The sequence below is a fragment of the Fusarium tjaetaba genome (genome assembly GCF_013396195.1).
Source record: "Fusarium tjaetaba strain NRRL 66243 chromosome Unknown NRRL66243_c0000239, whole genome shotgun sequence".
Lineage (NCBI taxonomy): Eukaryota > Fungi > Ascomycota > Sordariomycetes > Hypocreales > Nectriaceae > Fusarium > Fusarium tjaetaba.
In genome coordinates this window covers 16,136-35,559 of record NW_023501435.1, presented here as the reverse complement: position 1 = coordinate 35,559, position 19,424 = coordinate 16,136, and the positions used below count along the sequence as shown (strand labels likewise).

Below are 19,424 nucleotides of genomic sequence, written 5' to 3'. Positions count from 1 at the left end.
TTTGAATTAGGATAATTTTGCATCTAGGAATTCGAGATATGGAAGACAATCGTTTCAGCCGTGTATCTACCTAGACATATATGCTGATATAAGGATACATTGAAGATACGAAGACATTGCTGTGATCTCTAGGAAAAGTCCAGGATCCTGAAAGTGGCATGTCCCATCCAGATTGTGTAATAGGAGGTTAGCTGACGGACATCATATCATGAAGTCGACACTGGGCGTCATTGTCTCCTAGTTGGGCTCGAAGCTTCTTTTAACTCAACAGCCATATCCATATTGAAAAGCCAAATCCCTCTATAGTAATACTTAAAGTATAGCTCAGAGCTCTCAAATATCGACATAATAAGACAAGATGCTTGTTTTCAGCATAGCACAATATAAGGCGTCTTACACTACGCCGTAGAACGCAACAGCTTTATCCATACATTAAATTCGACGTTCACAATACCGATATTATCTCCAATATCATGGTCTGTTATGTATGTTGTGTTCCCATGTCATCTTGTTGACAGGATTTCATGTCTTTCTTGGTCACATCGTTCCTTGCCAAGAACTGTACTAAAACGGGCGTTGCAGAAAGTCATTAATTATCTTCGAAAGATAGTCGGTGGAACAGTTACTCATACAGAAATTTCAAAGCGAGTCGAGTAAGAGATAGGTTGATAACGACAGTTGTAACTATTTTCTACCGATGTATATAACAATAGGGGCAAAGGTCGCTTTTTATTGCGCGAGACAAACGAAGGGCAAAAGAAGAGCACAAAGTACCCGGAAAACTGAAAGCCAACCCCTGTTTCCCCACATCGAGTCCATCTCATCCACGCACTTCTCCTTTATCATCCACTCATCACATCGTTCCTCAATCTCATGCTAGATAGCTCGGCAGCCCCTTTACTGGCACTGGGAGTAGAAGTCGTTGAGCTTCTTGCAGGTGAAGGGAGACTTGCAGGTCGTGGGGCCGCTGTAGTTCTGGCCACCGCACTGTCCCCACTGGTCGACGCTGCCGGGGGGGTTGGTGGGAGTGGAAGAACCAGTGGTGGTGCTGCTGCTGGCAGGGGGGTTAGGGGTGGTGCCGTCGCTCTTGTAGGTGCTTCCGATGGGACCGAACTTGATGTTGGAGAAGGAAACCTTGGAGTTGGGAACATCTCGCTCAAGGTCGGAGGGCTTGCCAGAGGTGGTAGCGCAAGAACCTCGCTGGGACCCAACCTTGGTAGAGTCGGTAGGGTAGGTAGAGTCGAGCCAGAGCATGTTGGAGTGGTGCTGTAGAGAAAAGTCAGTATGTGGTGTTCCTATTTCACATATGAATAGGGGGGCTGCGTTAGACTTACGTCGTGCCAGAGAGACATAACAAGAACCATGGGGGCAGCGAGAGCATCGCTCATGCCGTTCCAGCCACCCTTCTTGGTGAAGTCATCGATATCGCCAAAGACGCTCTTCTGCTTGGAGCAGAAGTCAGAGGTGAGAGAGCTACCGGGGTTGCCTGCAATCTTGGACTCGGAGTTGGCAATGACCTTGCCGTTCTGGACGTACAGACGGGTAATCTCAGAAAGACGTCCGTTGCTGCCCTTGTGGAACTGAGTGACAACAGTCATCTTCTTGGTGGTATCGACGTTGAAGTTGGATCCAGGACCGTAGAAGGTCTTGTTGCCCTGGCGGTAGGCGTTGAAATCACAACCGTCGGCATCGCAAGTACCGCCATATCGGTCATCAGAGTAGGTTCCACCGCAAGAGTCGCCAGTGCAAGAGTGCTGAGTGAGCTTGGTGCAAGGGTGAGGAGTGAAGGCGGTGGAGATGGAGTTGGCCTCCCAGATGTCCATCTCGGGGCAGCAAGTGCCCAGGTTACCAACACCAGCGTTAGCATCACTGTCAGAGGGCTCCCAGCCTTCAGAGTTGGCCTTGAGTACTGGTTAGCGTCTGTCCCAAACCTGCAATCGTGCTCTAGGTTAATACTTACAACTCCGTTGATGAACTTGACATCACGAGGGCACTGAGCATCACAGTAACCAGTTCCGTACTTGGCTCCGGCCTTGTTTCCGGAGTACTTGGCCTTGCCACCATCCTCGTCCATGCTGACGAAGTAGAGAGCACCGTTCAGACCGCAGCCAATACCAGAGACATCGACGTCAAAGGTGAACTCGTTGCCCAGAAGCTGGAACATCTGGTAGGTGTTCTCGTTCTCCATGAGGTAGGTTCGGCTGCCGATATTCTTGCTGTAGGGACCCTGGGTGACGAATCCAAGACTGAGCTGGTTGCCGCTGGAAGTGATTCCGTAGGTGCCAGCATAGTCGGCGCCATCAAGACAGCACTTCTGGGCGCAGGTCGCGCCATCAGTGCAGATGGAGGTGTCCCACTTGTTTCCGGTGTAACAGTTGGTAGATCCAGAAGTCTGGTGAGTCCATCGCCAGTTGGCATCAATACCAACGGAACCCTTGACATCGCTGCAGCCGCTGGATGTACACTTGGACCAGGTCAAGGCAGGCTTGGTTTCGGTGGTCAAAGTGCAGACCTGTTGAGCCCGGGCAGCGGCAATAAGAGCCGAGGCGGTTGCGACGACACGATACATTTTGAAGTGAAGCTAGACCGTTGGATAGATGAGACTGGGTTGACTGAAGAAGTGGTGATGAGGTGAGGAGTGGTGAGTTCGATTTGAATTGGGAATCCGAGCTTGTTATATAGTCGTCAATAAGAAGATCTGGAACTTAGAAGATCGTCCCCTCCACCCATGTCCAAGTTCGAAAGAAAGGAGTGATCAACATCAAGAGAAGCCGTCATACCGATGAGGCTCCATTTTCGTAGCTTCAGGAGAGAATCGGTTCACGGGCCGCACGCCCTTGGACAGTACGAAGGTAAGAAGGACCTTGCTGAGCCAGTGATGTCCCACTTGGTGACAACAGGCAAAGCATGGCATGCCTCCAGAGCGGAGACTTGTCGAGAAGAGCCACAACGAGGTACGGTGACTGCAGGGGGCAGTTCCTGAGCCGATCTCCGTGATAGCCTCCGGTGGCGTACGGTAAGTGTCCGATGAATACCTACAGTAGCAAAGAGAACGAGTAGGCCGGTCCGTAGTTCCCGAAGGAGAGCAATGGTTTGGCCTCCGAAGAGGCTGCACTCATGATCTTCGCTCATTGGAGGGACCCTGTAGCTTGGACTATCGAGGCCGTGTAAGAATAAGAGCAAGATTCAGGATTACTGTTTTCACAGGCATCTAAAGGATAGGAACATCGTTCGTTTTTCGGGCCGTCGCTTCCATCGTCTTTTTGCCGTGGACTAATGAGACCCATGATATAATCCATAGAATGATCGTGAGGTAGTCTAGTTACCAGTCCCGGAAAGGCAACTAGGAGTAAACGGTCACCCTTGAGTCACCCTGCCATCTTAACCAGATGGATCTCCGCCCAGGGTTGATTGTACTTAGCCGTACTTCAAGTGAGGAGGCTGACCCCACAACTTGTTGGTTCTCTCATGGACCCAAAGCTTTGGCCCGTTTGCCGCTATTCGAGCCTGGTGTTTACCAACTATGCGGTGCTGTCACATCTTCGTCTGGTATCAATATGGAGAAGCCTGTCTTCGAGATCCACGGGTGCCTTGCACCACGGGCACAATGCTCCTCAGTAGACATCGCTTCAATGGGCCGTAGCTCCGGTAAAGATTATATATCCTTTAGGAGATAGTTTATGCATATTGATCTGTTGAGGGAAGTGAAGGGCATCTTTACATCACACTGTCTGTTGAGCATCCGTTTCCAGCTGATCCGTCTTTGGTAGCGTTGATGTTCCTTTTCCCGTCTGTAAACCGGAACCCGAAACATTGGTGTATATTTGACTTCAAGTTCCATAGCTCATATGCTCTTGATGGTGGAACAATTACAGCCGTGGAACCTAGATGAGTTGTCCTGGTAAAGGGGATCTCGCGGTACTTCGGGATTCAGCCCGTCCGCTTAAAAGAAGTCTCGAGGCGGCAACTGCAGGTATCGTGGAAGAGAATTTCCGTCAAATTTAGTTTGTTCATGTGTTCATTGTGCGCCCATGCCCATCTCGAAAAACAGCTGTTGTTGGTCAGCTGCCGGGCAATGCGGAGGTGGCAGAAGTTAAACCCCTGACATAGCGCATGGAGGTGAGGGCTTGGAGAGCTTTCTCGTCCAAATCCAGCAGTTTCGGATACATCATGACCGAGATAGTGGCTATAACCCCGGCATATTGTTGACTATAGACCAGGATTCTCCTGCCGGCCATGTGTGAGGACCTTGCCAGGCGAGCAGGCAGGCTACCAGATCTTGTCTGCGACTGGTAGTCTCATGTGATGGCTGGCGAATGTGCAGCGCACAATCGACATGAATGTTACGGTGATTGAATTGTTCCGCCGGGCCTTGACTGACTGCACTTGGTTTATGAGCCCTGTCCAGGTTGTTATTTGTTCGCCGCCGCCTCAATTCTGAGGTGTTTACTTTCTGTTCTTCAATATACGAAGCACTCGCAACGATAATACAGATTTCTCGGACTGCCGAGGCTCTCGAACGGAATGCCTTTTCCAGACACGGAAGACGGCTAACGAGGGGTATCAAAGTCATCAACCCTGCATGAATCGGCAGCATCTTCTCGGCTCGAACCGCCTTGGGGGCGTCTCCAAGTAGTCCAGTACCCCAGTGGAACGTGATATCCACTGTTTCGGAAGATACAGAATAGCCCATTTCAGAAGTGCGGGGTGTAAGTTAATCGTTCCTTAGGCTGTGATGTGGTGCGTTAGAGTGGACGGATTGGATCGTGGAGGAGGTTCTTCCGGATTACCCCAAAGCGTGGTGCGGCTTTGCCTGGGTGGCTCGACAGCCAATGTAATGCTATGCAATAGCAAGGGTCCAGAGGTGACTTGCATATGTGGATAGTACGCATGATACTCTGTTGAAGTTACGTATTTTGCCTAACGGGGCCATGTCAAGGATAGAATGAGGTTGTTGTGGTCAGGTTTAGGAAATATGGAGGCCTGGTCAAGCTGGCACACGTGATGACCACATATCACCTATAGGTAGTTCCTTTCTCTGTGAATAATCTACACATCCATTGTCTACCTAGATAGGTATAGTAGGTAGATTATACGAAAATCGTATCGTATCTAAAGGTAAACCACCTCACACTGCGTTGCCCTTCACACGAGCATAATTCTGAGTTAAGCTCAACCCATCTATAATTCAAGATAGTAGTGTCAATGGACGCATCACAAACACCCCTTGTAAACCACCGGGCATCAATATAAGCTACAAGGATGCGTACTTCGCAATACTGCATCTCATATCCTTCCCGCAATTACCAACGTTCCATAGATAGGGGAGAAAGTATCATTCCACATGAGGAACCCCATATCCTCCCGAGACGCCGTATAATCATCCCTCGCAATTTCCACCTCCAAAAAGCTTTTCCTCGCAAAAACAAACACCATCATCACTGGCTGTCGGGGTGACGCATTGCTAGTACTATTCGCCACTGCCCATGAGAACAGGCGGTTGCCGTTCAATTGCCTCAATGTCTAGGACCTTCTCCTTGTCAAGAGCAGACTCGTAGGGTCTCTATCCGCGGATATCTGATATATGAATGTTTTTACTTTGACGGGGCAGTCTCTGGTCACGCTCGTAGAGATAACCACAGTTGGCACATAAAGTCTGAGTAATGTTAGCAATGAAAACGGAGTGCCAAGATTTGAACTTACTCTTGGACCTGCTGGTCCATCTCTCACAGCCCAGACGCTTGTGCCCCATATCCTGCAGTGCATACACCTCCATTGATATCTCTCTTGGTCTGTCAAAGCTCCGCCACCTCCATATCCCCCAACGTCTGGTGTCCCTCGCCCTCCTGGTGTACCGCCTCGGCCAAGCGGACTCAAGCTTCGGAAACGCCGCTTCTTTTTGGACCGCTCGCCTCGCCCCATTCTCTCCTCCTCGACTTCCATCGGCGCACCAAAGGGCGTACCTCCGAGCATGCCTGTTGTAGAGCTGAACCGCGCCGTCTCACGGCGTAATCGACGAACTTCACGTTCTCTGTCGCCCTCTCGCTTCTCAATCTCTTCCTTACTAAGGAATTCTACTTTCGGCTCCCAGTCATCTCCGAGGTGCTCCGGGTCGTACCTCCAGCCAGCCTCAGAGCCATGGGCAGCATCGTTCGGTAACTCCTGCTGCATTCCACCCCATCCAGCAACAAGGCCGCCAGCCTCACAGGCTTCCTTTTTCAGCCGCAGAACCGCTTCGTAGATGGCATGCGTCATTGCCGGTATCCACTCTCCTGTCAGCCCAAGATCTGTACAAGTGACCTTGGCGAACGCTTCGGCGGTTCCAGGCGGATGCAATAGAGACCATTCAAACTTATCAGTGTAGAGCATTGATGCCAGATTAAGGTTCAAGTTGATGATGCATCGATAGGTATCGTCAGGGTTGTAGTCGTCAGACTCAGGAAGAATCGGCGTTGCCTCTGCGGTGACATCGGGAACTTGGGATTGCGAAGGAGTGGCCGCGCCTCCAGTCTGCGCCGGAGTGTCAGGCCGGGACGCCCCTCGGATAGCGGAGACGGGAGAGTCATCCCGAGACTTCAGCGCGAAGCTTGGCCGTGGCGTCAGTGCAGCAGTCGTGGGCTGCGGAACAGCGAGGGCCTGAGGGTCACTATGGAATAGCGGATGGAGGGCAACGCCCGAGTACTCTTCGAGCTGCGTCCGGATTTGCTTGCTGATATCAGCAATGACTGCCTGCCGGTTAGGCAGGTCGAGGTCCTGCACTAGAGTTTGGGCAAATTGATCGGTAGAGATAAGGGTCTCGTGCAGATTCCAGCAAAAGATGTCCCGAAGCTTATACGGCGCTGTCGCTTCCTGTTGACGATACTGAGGAAGTGTGGTGTCCACCGTACTCGGGTTATGCGGCATGGGATATGGAGCTGGTGGAATGAACGCAGGAACATCCACATCGATTCGAATCGGAATGAGGGTGAGAGGCAATGTTGCTTGAACGGCATTCTGCTGGTCACTCCTCAGCAGCCTGTGTTTGGCGATCCAATCGCGCCAGACGCCCTGCACCTCTACAGGCTGCTTGGTGTCTTTGCCAATCTTGTCGGCGAGGTCCTGTCTGCTGACCGAGTCCTCCTTTCGTAAGCTCCTCAGTCCCGTCGGCCGTCGTCTAGGATCGTCGCTATCATCTTCCAAGTCATCATAGCCATCTTCAGCATAATTTATGATCGTCGTCCCTCGCTTTGTGGTTCTCGAAGCTGGTCCGGCGGGCGCGCTGCTTGGTAGAACAGGGGTGAGAAGGGAGTTGTTGTAGGCGCGCAGTCGCGGCGCATAGCTCGTCAAGAAAGCCTGGGGCTTTGATCGTTCCATCGTGTGAGCTATGAGGTTTCGATGGTCATCTCATGCTGCGGGAAAGGAGCTACGCAAACACGCGAAGAGTCTCCTCTCGCTATCGCCGGATGCTGGAACTGATAGAAGTGATTCAGATGCCAAAATTTACCCGATGATGATGGCACTATCGATGTGAACTAAAGGTGTCGAGATATGTGGAGTTTTCTGTCTGTCGCGATGGCTTCAACGTTCAATGCTTGATGGAGTCGCGCGAACGGGACCTTTTTCTCGATCGCGTCGTTCCTTGTTCCACCAGTCTGCAGGGCAGAGTGCACGGGCCAACCGACCCACCTTGATTATATAAGCTGTGCTGCCTACCTACCCTGTAGACATCGTTATATGATTGAAAGACGAGATGGATATGGTGAAGACAGGTTCTGATTTATTACTACTAGCAAAGCAAACTCTTGATTTCGCCGCCTATTCCATGATATGATGTCGGATGTTACCGTTTTCCCCTTTGTGATGGTTACCATAAGGGTAGGGTTTATCTTATTCACGCACTAGCTAACTTGGTAGACAACCCGTCAGTACTCTGTACTTCTTTTAACTTGATCTGTAGGACAGCATACCAATCTCTTTAGGAAGAAAGCATACAAACCGTGTGGAAAACGCATGGATTTTGATAATCATATGACAGACCACATCCGATTCGATTCGCCTTAGGATCCATGATTACATCTTGGTCATTAGTTAGAATGTGAAGATCATAACGGAGCGGAGATATCGCTTACGGTAGTTGTAGTAGTCCCTTTGTTCACGGTTGGGCCTCTCTTTGGCAATAAGCCAGAAGTTCGCAGCAGTCTCGAAAGTACGCCTCTGTGGTTGACCCACGCACGTGGCCGAGGCCTCTGTGTATACAGCAGTTCTCTGCAAATTATCAGGAACAACGGCACCATAGCCCAATTGGTTGGCATAGTATTGCGCATAGGAGGCAAGGGTAGAGTCCCAAATCAAAGGATGGTACCCATATGCATAACGTGCTGAATTAAGCTTGAAAAGGCCGTGCACGACGTCTTCCGATTCTATAACAGAATATCCGTGACAGAAGCCAGTGTAACACAACCAGGCAGCGAGAGCTGTGAGTCGCATGACAGGAAAACTTGGGTGGTGATTTTAAGTAATGAAAAGACACAGGCAAGTTTGGTATATCTTAACAAGCCTTAAGACCAGTTTATCCCAAGACCTAGGAAGTGTGATGGGTGGACTAGGCGCGGTTGCAAAGGTCGATCGAAGATTGTTTATGTGGGATGAAAGTAGATGGTTGCGAGCAGCTGAGAAGAAGACAAAGACAGGGAAAAAGGAAACTTATATTATTACTGCTTGATTAAGGCAGCCAAGTTCCCTATGCTGATTTAAGCTATCAGCAATAAATCTTGACTGCAAATAATGTATCTAGCTTATAACTTAGATGTTATGCCGCAATACGAATGGCTTTGTCATAAGGCTGATGTTATAGAAACCTAAAACATAACTTAGTTGCCTGCCATTACGGGCTATAAAAGGCTCTAATACATCCCTCTGGACGATTAAACGCAGCAACAGGAAAATGAAGGCAGCAATTTCGTTATTGAGGCAAATGAACCTTATGTAAGGGTTGAGTCTTGCCGAAGCCGGCAAGAAGAAGTCTTTACTGCATACCTAGGAGCAAGGGAAGACAATCAAGGCAAAGAATGCATCCATCTTTCTTCTGCCCGTAGCAGTGAAGACGTGTAAGTGATGGGAACGATATGATTCGCTGACCTTCCATCATCTTTCCTAACATGGGTAGCCCCACAAATGACGTCTCAAAGACCAAGACGTTTCTTCCACTCATGAGAACATTTCCCCAACCTTCACTTTTCAAGTCAATCAAATTTCGCACAATGGCCTCACGGGCGCCCTCCTTCGCCTCCAAAGTCCTGCGCCAGCTTCCAAAGCAACCGCAGCGCTCCTCACCATTCCTGCGCGCTCCTTTCATTCGTCCTGCCACTACAAACCTCCAGTCTTTCCGCGCTGCGCATAACATTCCACGACCACCTACCCAAACGTACGCCAGACCGAACCCTGAGCAGGCGCAAACTGGCGAGACGCCCAAAAGCGAAGGAGAAAGGCCCGAGATCAAGGCGTCGCACTACCAATTATCATTTACGTGCATTCCATGCGGCCATCGCTCTCACCACAATGTCTCTAAGCAGGGCTACCATTATGGCTCTACGCTCATCACATGTCCCGAGTGCAGGAACAGACATGTCATCAGCGACCACTTGAACATCTTTGGTGATAGGAAAGTCACTATCGAAGACCTTATGAGGGAAAAGGGTCGTCTTGTGAAGAGGGGAAGTTTAGGCGAGGACGGCGATATTGAGTTTTGGCCAGAGGAATCTCTTCCCGCAGACATTCAAGCTGGTAAAAGCGAGAGCTCATGATGGCATATGGCATGTGGCTAAAGGGATGTAACAATAGAGTACAAAAGCGAGGTTTGTACAATGCCCAGGTTGGGTAAAAGCATTGGGTGGCGTTGATGGATACCCTTCACTGAGGGCCCGGGACTGAAGATATACTATTCCTGGAATTAAAACAAGCTTGTTCTCCTCTACCTTAGGCTTTGAGTAATATTGAATAATGATACTATACTCTTGAACATCAGAGTTGTTCTAAACTGACGCATTGTGTTATTCTATAGTTTTTATATGAGCTTTATAGTACAATACAAGCCAACACTATGTCGTCCTTTGCAAACTCCATGTCATGTCTAGCATGGTTCAGAGGCCAGTCACCCACCCGGAGATGAAATCATGACAGACTACAGTACCTCTGTGGCCAGTGGACCACTACTAGCGCATTGCGATAGTCTAACAGTCCTTGCATCAAGAATATCTTTCTTTTAGGGCCAGTCCGTTATATATTTAATTGTTGCAAGCACCGCCTATGGAACATAGTGTAGCTCTATCTGGCCAGCGGATTCTTCGATGTTTCACGGATGAGCTCAAAAAGCATTACAAGATCATCCTGCTCCTCCAAAGACAACACTATCTCCTCAATCTTTGCTACAACTTCATTCTCAACAATGCCTTTGGTTAGTTGCCTCCATTTGTCCACTATATCTTCATTAGACAGGGGTGGATCCACGCCGAATGCATTCGGCACACCGTGATGTAGGACCGTCCCGTCTTCAAACATAATCCTCACTTCTTGACAGCCGATTGAGTCGCCATCAGTAATATGGAGCTTACACTCGGTGAGATCGACAAGTCTCCAAACATCCTTATCAACGAGCATTTCAGGGGTAAACTGTGGCATCAAAACTTGTCCATGAACAATTTGTGTGGCAGCCGTGAACGAGTTGCTCATCTGAGCTCCCGTTGCTGTAAGAGGTTTAACGGCTTTCCAGCCTCCGTGATGGAAAGCAGCTTCGCCAAGAAGGATGTCGATCTTCTTTATCTCGTCGAACCTCTTCAGCCTATCGGGATGTTGCTCCTGGAGATGGCGGATACAGTCAATGCTAGGATGTGTGCCTGCCATCGCTGCGTACGGCTTGATCCTTATGCCTTCGGTCTGCCACTTGGTTCCCAGCTCGCTCGTCAACTCCTCCAGTCGGTATTGAGGTTGCTTTCCATTTCCAGAACTGAATTGTTTCAAGAAGCCTCCGTACTCGCGCTCAAAGACTTTCTTGATACCAACATAGCCGCCTTGTGCCAAGACAGCAGCCAGAAGACCGTTCCGTGCTGCAAACCCATGGTGCATGCGCTTTACGTCGCTCTCGAACTGGGCAGACATGAGACCACATGACTGGGTACATGCTATCCCAAAAGCATCCTCGATCGTCTCCGCATCGAGCCCGTAAAGCTTGCTGACGCTGGCGGCGGCAGCAGCAGGTCCGAAGACTGCTCCAGAATGCCAGCCTGATGAGAGAACATGTGTACCCCAGAGAGAACGGCCTACACGTGGCCCTGTCTCGTAGCCTGCAATAGTCGCGAGAAGCAAGTCTTGTCCGGAGGTTGTGAAGCGGGAAGCTTGTGCATTGGCTTGTTCTGCAGCGGCAAGCAGAGCTGGCAGAATGATGCTGTTCGAATGAAGGGGAGCCTCGCTGTGCCAGTCGTCCAGCTCGAAACCCTGGATAAAGGTTCCATTTAGAAGCGCGGCAGTGAGAGCGGTAACTTTGCGTCCTCCCCACCCGATGAGCGAGGCGTCTCCCTGTGTTGGCTCCAGGTTGAGGATCGCCTGCGCTGCCGTCTCAGACCAAGGTAGATGAGATCCGACGAATGCGCACGCCAGCCCATCGAGAATTAGGTATTTTGCTCGAGTACGCACTCGGTCCGGGATGTCATCCAGGTTCAGCTTTGAAACCCATTGTGACAGTTGCACCGTCGGGCTTGATGACTTTGGTTCTGGTTCACTCATGCTGAAGTCGCTGGTAGATGTACGAGTAGATAAAAGGACATCACTGTCCTAGGTCACTTGAGCATCTTATACATGACCTCTTTGCGGAGAGATTTAGCATTCAACGAGATTCCCAGACTTTCCTCCCTGATTGGCTCATCAAGTCAAAGGCATCGGAGCCGTCTTAGTTCGAAGTCTACACAAATGTCATGACGGTTTCGATCGGAATTCCGAACAACGCATTAGCTACGTACTCAGGCGGGCTAACAAGAAGAAGCCACACGGAGGCCCGAGATCACCTTTAATGCTATGGTTGCATTCTGAACCGGGCCATTCCTAGTGAACTTTGGGATTACCACGTACAGTGGGAATTGATTATATCACTACGGCTGAATAGACGGATGCTGATTTCCGGGGGCCATGCGCCTACACTGGAGAGTCAACATCGGAGTTCCGAAGTGTATCTCACCCTCTGACTGCGTCCATGCCACCCCCGACAGATCCTCGAGGCTACTGAAGGTTCACATAGCCCGCCCTGCTTTCAGGTTGTGGAAGTATTAAAACCGCGAGTGTAGGCAAGGGAGTTTGATGTAGGTCACCCAGCTTTTCTTTCAAGAAACTGTCTGGTATTACGCACGTATCAAGGCAAATACTATCAAGACCTTAACGATTTATCATGTCTGAAGAAAAGGCTCAGCAGGATACCTTTGAGAGGGTGACAGAGCAAAGAAGTCCTATCACTGGCGACAGAATGGCTCTTGTTACAGAGGCTGAGGAGAAGGCAGTCATGCGCAAGCTTGATTTCCATATTCTGCCTCTCTTGTTCCTGGTCTACACTTTTTCCAACTTGGATCGCAGTAACTTGGGCAATGCTCGTCTTGCAGGATTGACAGATTCTGTGAACTTGGAGGGCAAACGTTACGACTGGCTTGGAACGGCTTTCTATATCGCATGTGAGTCACTGAACCAACAGGAGTGGCCAGGTTCGTGTCGCTGATAAGAAAACAGATATTTGTTCTCAGTGGACGGCCGTCGGTTTCAAACGATTTCCTCCACATAAATGGGTTTTCTTCTCTGCTATAGGTTTTTCGACCATATCAGCATGTCAAGCCGCCGTCACCAATTACGCCAGTCTGGTCGTCTTGCGTGTGCTGCTCGGTTGTTTCGAAGGCATGTTTTCCGGTGTGCCTTTATATCTGTCCTTCTTCTACCCCAGAGACAAAGTTGGCTTCCGCCAGGGCATCTTCCTCTCTGGCTCTGCCCTTGCAAACGCATATGGAGGCGTTTTGGGATATGCTATTCTGGGTATTCGGGGCTCAGTTGCGCCATGGCGATGCCTGTTCCTCATTGAAGGTTTACCAGTATGGATCGTTGCCATCCTAGCATGGTTCTATCTCCCGGACGACCTGCTCAGTGCCAAATTTCTTACCGACAGAGAAAAAGAAGTTGCCTGGCAGTGTGTTGGACGGGGACAAACCGTCGACTCAGGGGGCGCGGGAGGGGTCAGCTGGGCTGAATGGCGTTCAGCATTCTTGGACTGGCGGAGTGAGTAGTTCCATTATTCTTTACTTGCTCAGGCTGATGAATGGTTGTGTTAGGTTATGTGCCAGGCTTGATGTACTTCTCCTGCAACGTGTGCTTCGGCTCGCTGCCTCTCTTCATTCCGACTATCATCTCCGAAATGGGCACGTTCAACCACCAAGAAAGCAATGGACTGTCCGCTCCCCCATACGCTCTCTGCTTTATCACAATTCTAGCATGTGCTTTTGCCAGCGACCGTGCGAAGCTGCGTGGACCCTTTGTGGCCGCTGCTGCGATTGTATCAACAGTGGGATACTGCCTTCTCGGTGTTTCCGAGGGGGTTGCTGCTCGATACGCGGGAGTCTTCCTCAGTGTACAAATCTTTGTCAGTATCAGCATTCTGCTTCCGTGGGTTTCGAGCGTACACCACACTGAGAGCAAGCGCGCCGGTGGGTGGGCAATATTCGCTACGCTGGGCCAGTTTGGGCCCTTGGTTGGCACGAACATATTCCCCAAAGACCAGGGACCCTACTATCACAAGGGTGCTTGGATCTCCTGCGGGTTTACCTCTTTGGTCGTGCTACTTAGCATAACCTACTCGCTTTTACTTTGCTGGGAGAATAAGCGACTGGACAGAGTGATGATTGAGGATCCTGGTGTAGGAATGGAAGGCGATGATCATCCAAGGGGGTTCCGATATGTTGTTTGAGCTGATTGATATGGTTAAGCCCAGAACGATATTCAGCTATGACTTCCACTTCTTGTGCTATGTACTTACATGGACGTTGGATTGGGAATAATAAAGTTTCCGCTTCTTCATGCTCTAGTTAGTTTCTAGTAAAAACAATTCATGCCGGAAACTTAAACCCCCGCGTCGATCTGCCGAAGAACCCGCAGTCGGAATTCCGAACATCCACAAACTAATGCCGGCGGATCGTGGGGAAGTTGTTCCATCTCTTGACTCCGACTCCATAAGCAACAAGTCAACTGTTCGGGCAACACGACGACCCTTGTCGTACTGTCTCTGACTACTAGTTTCAGAGGAGTAAATCATGCATATGACAAGTCGCATGAAAGCCTGTGCTCGTTGCAGGCGACAGAAGGTTAAAAGACTTCCTTGGGCCTAGGATAATTGAGATTTGCTAATTCATGGCTTATAGCTGAGGTGCGACTTGTACCAGCACCCCGGACAGCCATGTTCACGTTGCAAACGCATGCGTATAGAATGCAACAATATAGTGGAAGCTCCAGAGGCTACTATAGACGCTTCGCCAGCCCGGTCTGATCGTACGGCTGTAGGCACTTCAAGCAGTGCCTTGATGTTTACCGCTACTGAGCCATCTCCTGAAATTGGTCCATCATATGCTGTACAGTCAGACCGATCTTTATCTCTTTCTGAAATCTTGCGCCGAGAGGACATTGCGGTAAAACAGATAGACGATTGCTTTGCTCGGTAAGTGTTGTATCCCACCACATGCAGTAAATGGATCGCCAACTGAAATTGCTAGGTTCTTCAGCCACTATAGCAAGCTTCTGCCTGGGATCTTCAGTGAAGACGATGTAAACTGCGAATCGTGCTTCAAAGAGTCTTCCCTCTTGTTTTGGACAATAGTTGTCACAGGTGTCAGGCACTTGGAGCATGCCACGAAGCTGCACCAGATAGCTGCTCAACACATCAGAGGCGGAACATTCCAGCCCCTTTTACACATTACGAGCCCTATTCCCATTATAAAAAGCTCCCTGATTCTTTGCCTCTGGCCTCTTCCAGTGGACACAATGTGGAAAGACCCTTCACATGTGTATGCAGGCACAGCCTATTCGCTCGCTGTCCAGAATGGGCTCTTCGTCGATGGTCACGAGCAAGACTTTGCACGGACGCATACTTCTTTATCCAAAGAGATGAGAGATATGAGGGCTCATCTGTGGCTCAACTGTTGTTTAGTTTTCCAAGCGTAAGTTCTCTTGTCTATAAAATTATGGTACTCGCTCAAGATGAACAGTACCAGCCTGTGTGATGGCCTCCCACACCTTTCTATCTCCGAGTCCAAGCCCTACCAGAGGAAAGCTAGGCTCGAGGAGATTGTGGACGCTTCATTCCATTACCGCATCAAGTGCCATGACATCTTGATTGATGCCACTAGAGCATTTGGCGACATCATAAACGAGCAGGGCGAGGGCAGTAAGTCGTTGCCACCGCTAATCAGGATCTTTAGTGAACAAGTGGAAGCCATCCCACTTCCTCTCCGTGATGACTTATGTATGTGCGAGCCAACCTTAAGTTAAGTGTCATTTAACCGTATTAAATTTGACTGACTTACCAGGCTACCTTACCCGTTGCTGTACCCGTCTCGCAATATCAGCCTACTACTTCTTCCTACGAAGTCATGACTTTAAGAAACCAGGCCTGATCACAACCTTTTCAACAGCCACAGAAGTTCTTGATGTCGTGTCTCGCCTAGATGCTATGCAGGACTTTGCGTTATATGCTTCAAACTACTATACCCGCATGGCCTTGCTAGCGGCGTTCTGCATCCTACGAATAGTCCGTAGCCAGTTGAAAGAGCACATTGACCTGCGTGATGCTCAACAGTCGCTCTTCAAGGCGATTTCATTCGTCAAGAGGCGTTCCATGCAACACGGTGACCTGGATGAGAGGTATGGGACGATCCTCTCCCAGTTGTGGTCAAACAGCGATTCGATGGATACTTCTACAGCCAATGGGTTGGATCTGAGGATCCGTAGTCGTTTGGTACGTGCAAGAGAAAGTTCCCCAGGTCTACTCACCTAACTGCTATAGTTTATGAGCGTCGTCTTTGACTCTCTTTGGTGGTGGCGAGTCGAATACAACGGGCAAGGCAGCCCATACGACACGGACAACACTGCGCCAGAACCTGGTCAGTCGGATGACACAGATGCCAGCACGTTTTGGAACTCGACAGCTGCGCCTGTAGGCGACAGCTTCGGATTATCCAACCTCCCCGAGGTTTATATGGACTGGAACTTCCCTCTGAATATTGATTATATTGGGTAAAGAAAGCACAGGTGCTTCGAGGAGCTATATACAACGTCTTCTATGCAAGATGGTTTGGTAGCCACCCTTGAGTGTAGCATGGCATCTTAAAACGCATCAGTCCACGCCACCTTCAAAGTTAGATGCTCCAGCCTCCTCATCAACCATCATCGACTCATCGAGCCCACAAACCCGGAATAGATCCTGTGGTGTAAGCTCTGTATCTGCTGAACCGGTTTCCTTCAGCTTTTGCAGACCAGCCTTGACTGCAGTGTAAGCCGGCGCCAGTGTAGCCAGAGGCACGATCATCATGCTGAACCCCAAGTTCCTTGCTTCTTTAGCTGAGAGCTTCGGCGTGACGCTATTCTCCACCATGTTCAGTAATACTGGCCATGGTGCGAGATCTACGATCATCTGCCGCGATTCCTCGACCGATCGAAGACCTTCAGGGAAAGCAGCGTCAGCTCCAGCATCGCGTGCAGCACGGAGCCGTTCCAGTGCTTCTTCATATCCATGCTTCTGGATGGAGTCTGTCCGTGCAATGATGACTATATCGCTTCCAATCCTTCGACGTGCTTGCACGGCAGCCCGTATACGGACCACATACTCCTTCAAGTCCACCAGGACCTTTCCAGCGAGATGGCCGCATCGCTTGGTCTGCACCTGGTCTTCGATATGTAGCGCCCCGACACCTGAGCGCGAATATTGTTCAACCGTACGTGCCACCATGATTGGTCCGCCGTATCCGGTGTCCGCGTCAGCAATAACAGGCGTAGATGGTGACAAACTGGCGATCGTTTCTGCGCTCCGCCGCATGTCGTTCAGTGTTGCGATCCCTAGGTCAGCACATCCGTGAACGGATGCTGTGACTCCTGCTCCAGTCTATCTATACTCGTCAGTCGAAGCTTTGATAGCACATCATAGCAGACTAACCATGTACAGGACATCAAATCCAACCTCGAGCGCAATGCGCGCAGAGAACCCATCGTATACACCAGGAGCAAGGATGAAATCACCCGCTTCTATCCTTTGGCGTAACAGTTTCCCCGCAGTGATAGATTTATAGACATCTTCTCCTCGTGAGCCCATGATTGACTTGTTCAGTGGAGGGAATGTAGTTCTGATGAGTTTTGAGTTTTGTCTAGGAAGACCTATGTTGCATTATGATTTATTTAATCCGGAATCAATCCGTTATGAAGCCCCTTTTCATGTATTTGTTCAAGATGGACCGGAGTGGAAACTCGGAGTTCCTAACTATGACGATCTTCAACGATGCTGAGCGGTCGGAATTCCGAATGTCTTGTTTAGCTCAAACATGCCGATAATCACAGAGTCGTAGTCTCAGCACAAGACGTCATTTCGTGTAAAGATTCCGTACCAACGTTCCCCGACGTCGGATAGAGACTGGGGTGCTGATGACTGATGCAGAGGCCGATATCCGATTCTTGGATTGGAAGCCCCAAGAAAGATACGGAGTAGTAGTCTGGCTTATACATGACTGATGCATCAGAATTATATTGCTCCAATTGACGGAAGACCATCGTGTGGAGAGAAAGAATAAGTTGCGACAGATAATGGCTAAATTTTCAATTCGTCTTCTTCTACAAATGACTTTTACTATGTCCAGATCATGACGCCGAGAAGCAATCTAACTAATGACACAAATCCCTAACGCCAGTTGATGCAACGTCGTCCATCATCCTCACCACCGCTTGAAAGACTCTCGCATGACCTTCTGCTCCTTTGATCGAGTCTTCTTGCGCTCCTTGTTCTTCTCAAACTTCTTTCTCTTATCTCTTCCGTACTTCTCCGGTTGTGCCAGTGCCTCAATCTTTCTCTTACTTGAACGCTGCTCTCTCTTGGCCCTCACCTCCTCTCGAATAGCAAGAAGCTGCTTCGAGTACTCAGCCGTACCAAATTTCTTCTGCAGGGAATCCATGAGGATCTGGGCTCTTGTCTTGAGAGCCTCATGTTTCGTCTTGAAGAGTTCATCGTTGGAGAAAGGTGGTGCAATGGAGGGGTCAGTAAGATTGTGAAGGGGTACGAGGATAGTCTTGAAAGATGGTCGCAGGCGATCGGCTGAAGATCTCCGGCAAACCGTTTCAAGAAGCTCCATCGCAGCCACCTTTGGTGTGATGGCAACAGCCCTAGGGGGGATCTCTCGTCGAATAATGTGAGAGATCTTCCAGAACAGATGTTGAAGATCGGTCTTTCGTTGTGTCTCCTCAACCTGCTCTCCCCCCTCTTCTTCGTGCTCTTCCTCCTCATCCTGCTGCTCTTGCTCGACATCGTCAGACCTCTCACCTTCAGTTACAGGCCGGAGAGGGAGGCGAGGAGCCAAGAAAGCAAGGACCTGGACAGCTTCCGCTCCAAGCTTCTCGTCAATGTCTCGGGTCGCCAGGACACCTAAACCAAGTCTCACCAGATTTTGGACCTTGGGTAAATCAAGTGTAAGTCCATGGCTGCCAACCACTGCTTCGCCAACCGCTACATCACTGGCTTGCTGAGCAAAATCAGCCAGGTATGAGCTTGTCAGTCCAATAGATGACAATTTGACCGAAGTCGATTGATGTGACAGGCATCTCAAGATGCTGGACCACATTTTCTCGCTACTGCTTGACAGAATCTTTTCAGGGAACACAGACAACGAGACCCGGATGACTTCAAGTGCCGCCTCCAAAAGTTCTCCGTCAGCCCCTCGAATATCCTCCACCTCAATGACGCTAGTGATCTTTCCTAGAACGAGCTTGAAATCCTTCTTGTTCTTGGATGCATTTTCGTCGGACTCTAGATAGAAGCCGAAAACCTGGAAGGCAAGCTTGAGAACTGCCTCGTTTCCGTCCTGATCTAGCCATGTTCGCACAAGTCCGAGGAAAGTTTGAGTCCTCTCCTTGTCAGCCTTGCGGAATATCTCCTTTAGTAGTCCAGCAGCTGCAACTCGGCACTTCTCGCTGTCGTCATTGGCGAGGACAAAGAATAGTGGAAGGAAACATGTGGAGGAGATTTCTTGCACGAAGTCATCTGATGATTTCATGAGAAGCAGGTGGACAATCTCCATGACAGATAGCCGGCCACCCTCTCGCTCGTATTTGAGATTGGCAACAATGAAGTTCAGTTGTTTAGCCCACCTAGCCTTCTTCTGAGGATATTCACGGAT

General features: G+C 49.8%; 7 protein-coding genes across 7 annotated transcripts; 3 read left to right on the top strand and 4 right to left on the bottom strand.

The window, feature by feature from the left end:
* Positions 1–897: 897 nt before the first annotated feature.
* FTJAE_10299 (exoglucanase type C) lies at positions 898–2,569 on the bottom strand (the record flags this gene model as incomplete). The annotated part of the gene is made up of 3 exons (XM_037343126.1): positions 898–1,266; positions 1,335–1,901; positions 1,961–2,569. 3 exons carry the CDS (start codon positions 2,567–2,569, stop codon positions 898–900), a joined length of 1,545 nt encoding a protein of 514 aa, XP_037202562.1.
* A 2,901-nt stretch (positions 2,570–5,470) lies between these two features.
* Positions 5,471–7,353, bottom strand: FTJAE_10298 (SFH1 subunit of the RSC complex; the record flags this gene model as incomplete). The annotated part of the gene is made up of 2 exons (XM_037343125.1): positions 5,471–5,563; positions 5,704–7,353. 2 exons carry the CDS (start codon positions 7,351–7,353, stop codon positions 5,471–5,473), a joined length of 1,743 nt encoding a protein of 580 aa, XP_037202561.1.
* A 714-nt stretch (positions 7,354–8,067) lies between these two features.
* On the bottom strand, positions 8,068–8,466 carry FTJAE_10297 (Basic form of pathogenesis 1; the record flags this gene model as incomplete). The annotated part of the gene is made up of 1 exon (XM_037343124.1): positions 8,068–8,466. One exon carries the CDS (start codon positions 8,464–8,466, stop codon positions 8,068–8,070), a length of 399 nt encoding a protein of 132 aa, XP_037202560.1.
* Positions 8,467–9,239: 773 nt separating this feature from the next.
* FTJAE_10296 (zinc finger DNL-type) lies at positions 9,240–9,782 on the top strand (the record flags this gene model as incomplete). Its single annotated transcript, XM_037343123.1, has 1 exon — positions 9,240–9,782. One exon carries the CDS (start codon positions 9,240–9,242, stop codon positions 9,780–9,782), a length of 543 nt encoding a protein of 180 aa, XP_037202559.1.
* Positions 9,783–10,302: 520 nt separating this feature from the next.
* On the bottom strand, positions 10,303–11,757 carry FTJAE_10295 (immune-responsive 1; the record flags this gene model as incomplete). Its single annotated transcript, XM_037343122.1, has 1 exon — positions 10,303–11,757. The coding sequence occupies one exon, from the start codon at positions 11,755–11,757 to the stop codon at positions 10,303–10,305; it is 1,455 nt and encodes a 484-aa protein (XP_037202558.1).
* A 655-nt stretch (positions 11,758–12,412) lies between these two features.
* Positions 12,413–13,966, top strand: FTJAE_10294 (nicotinamide mononucleotide permease; the record flags this gene model as incomplete). Its single annotated transcript, XM_037343121.1, has 3 exons — positions 12,413–12,689; positions 12,745–13,281; positions 13,335–13,966. 3 exons carry the CDS (start codon positions 12,413–12,415, stop codon positions 13,964–13,966), a joined length of 1,446 nt encoding a protein of 481 aa, XP_037202557.1.
* Positions 13,967–15,033: 1,067 nt separating this feature from the next.
* Positions 15,034–16,288, top strand: FTJAE_10293 (zinc finger transcription factor; the record flags this gene model as incomplete). Its single annotated transcript, XM_037343120.1, has 4 exons — positions 15,034–15,209; positions 15,258–15,514; positions 15,579–16,006; positions 16,055–16,288. 4 exons carry the CDS (start codon positions 15,034–15,036, stop codon positions 16,286–16,288), a joined length of 1,095 nt encoding a protein of 364 aa, XP_037202556.1.
* Positions 16,289–19,424: the final 3,136 nt, after the last annotated feature.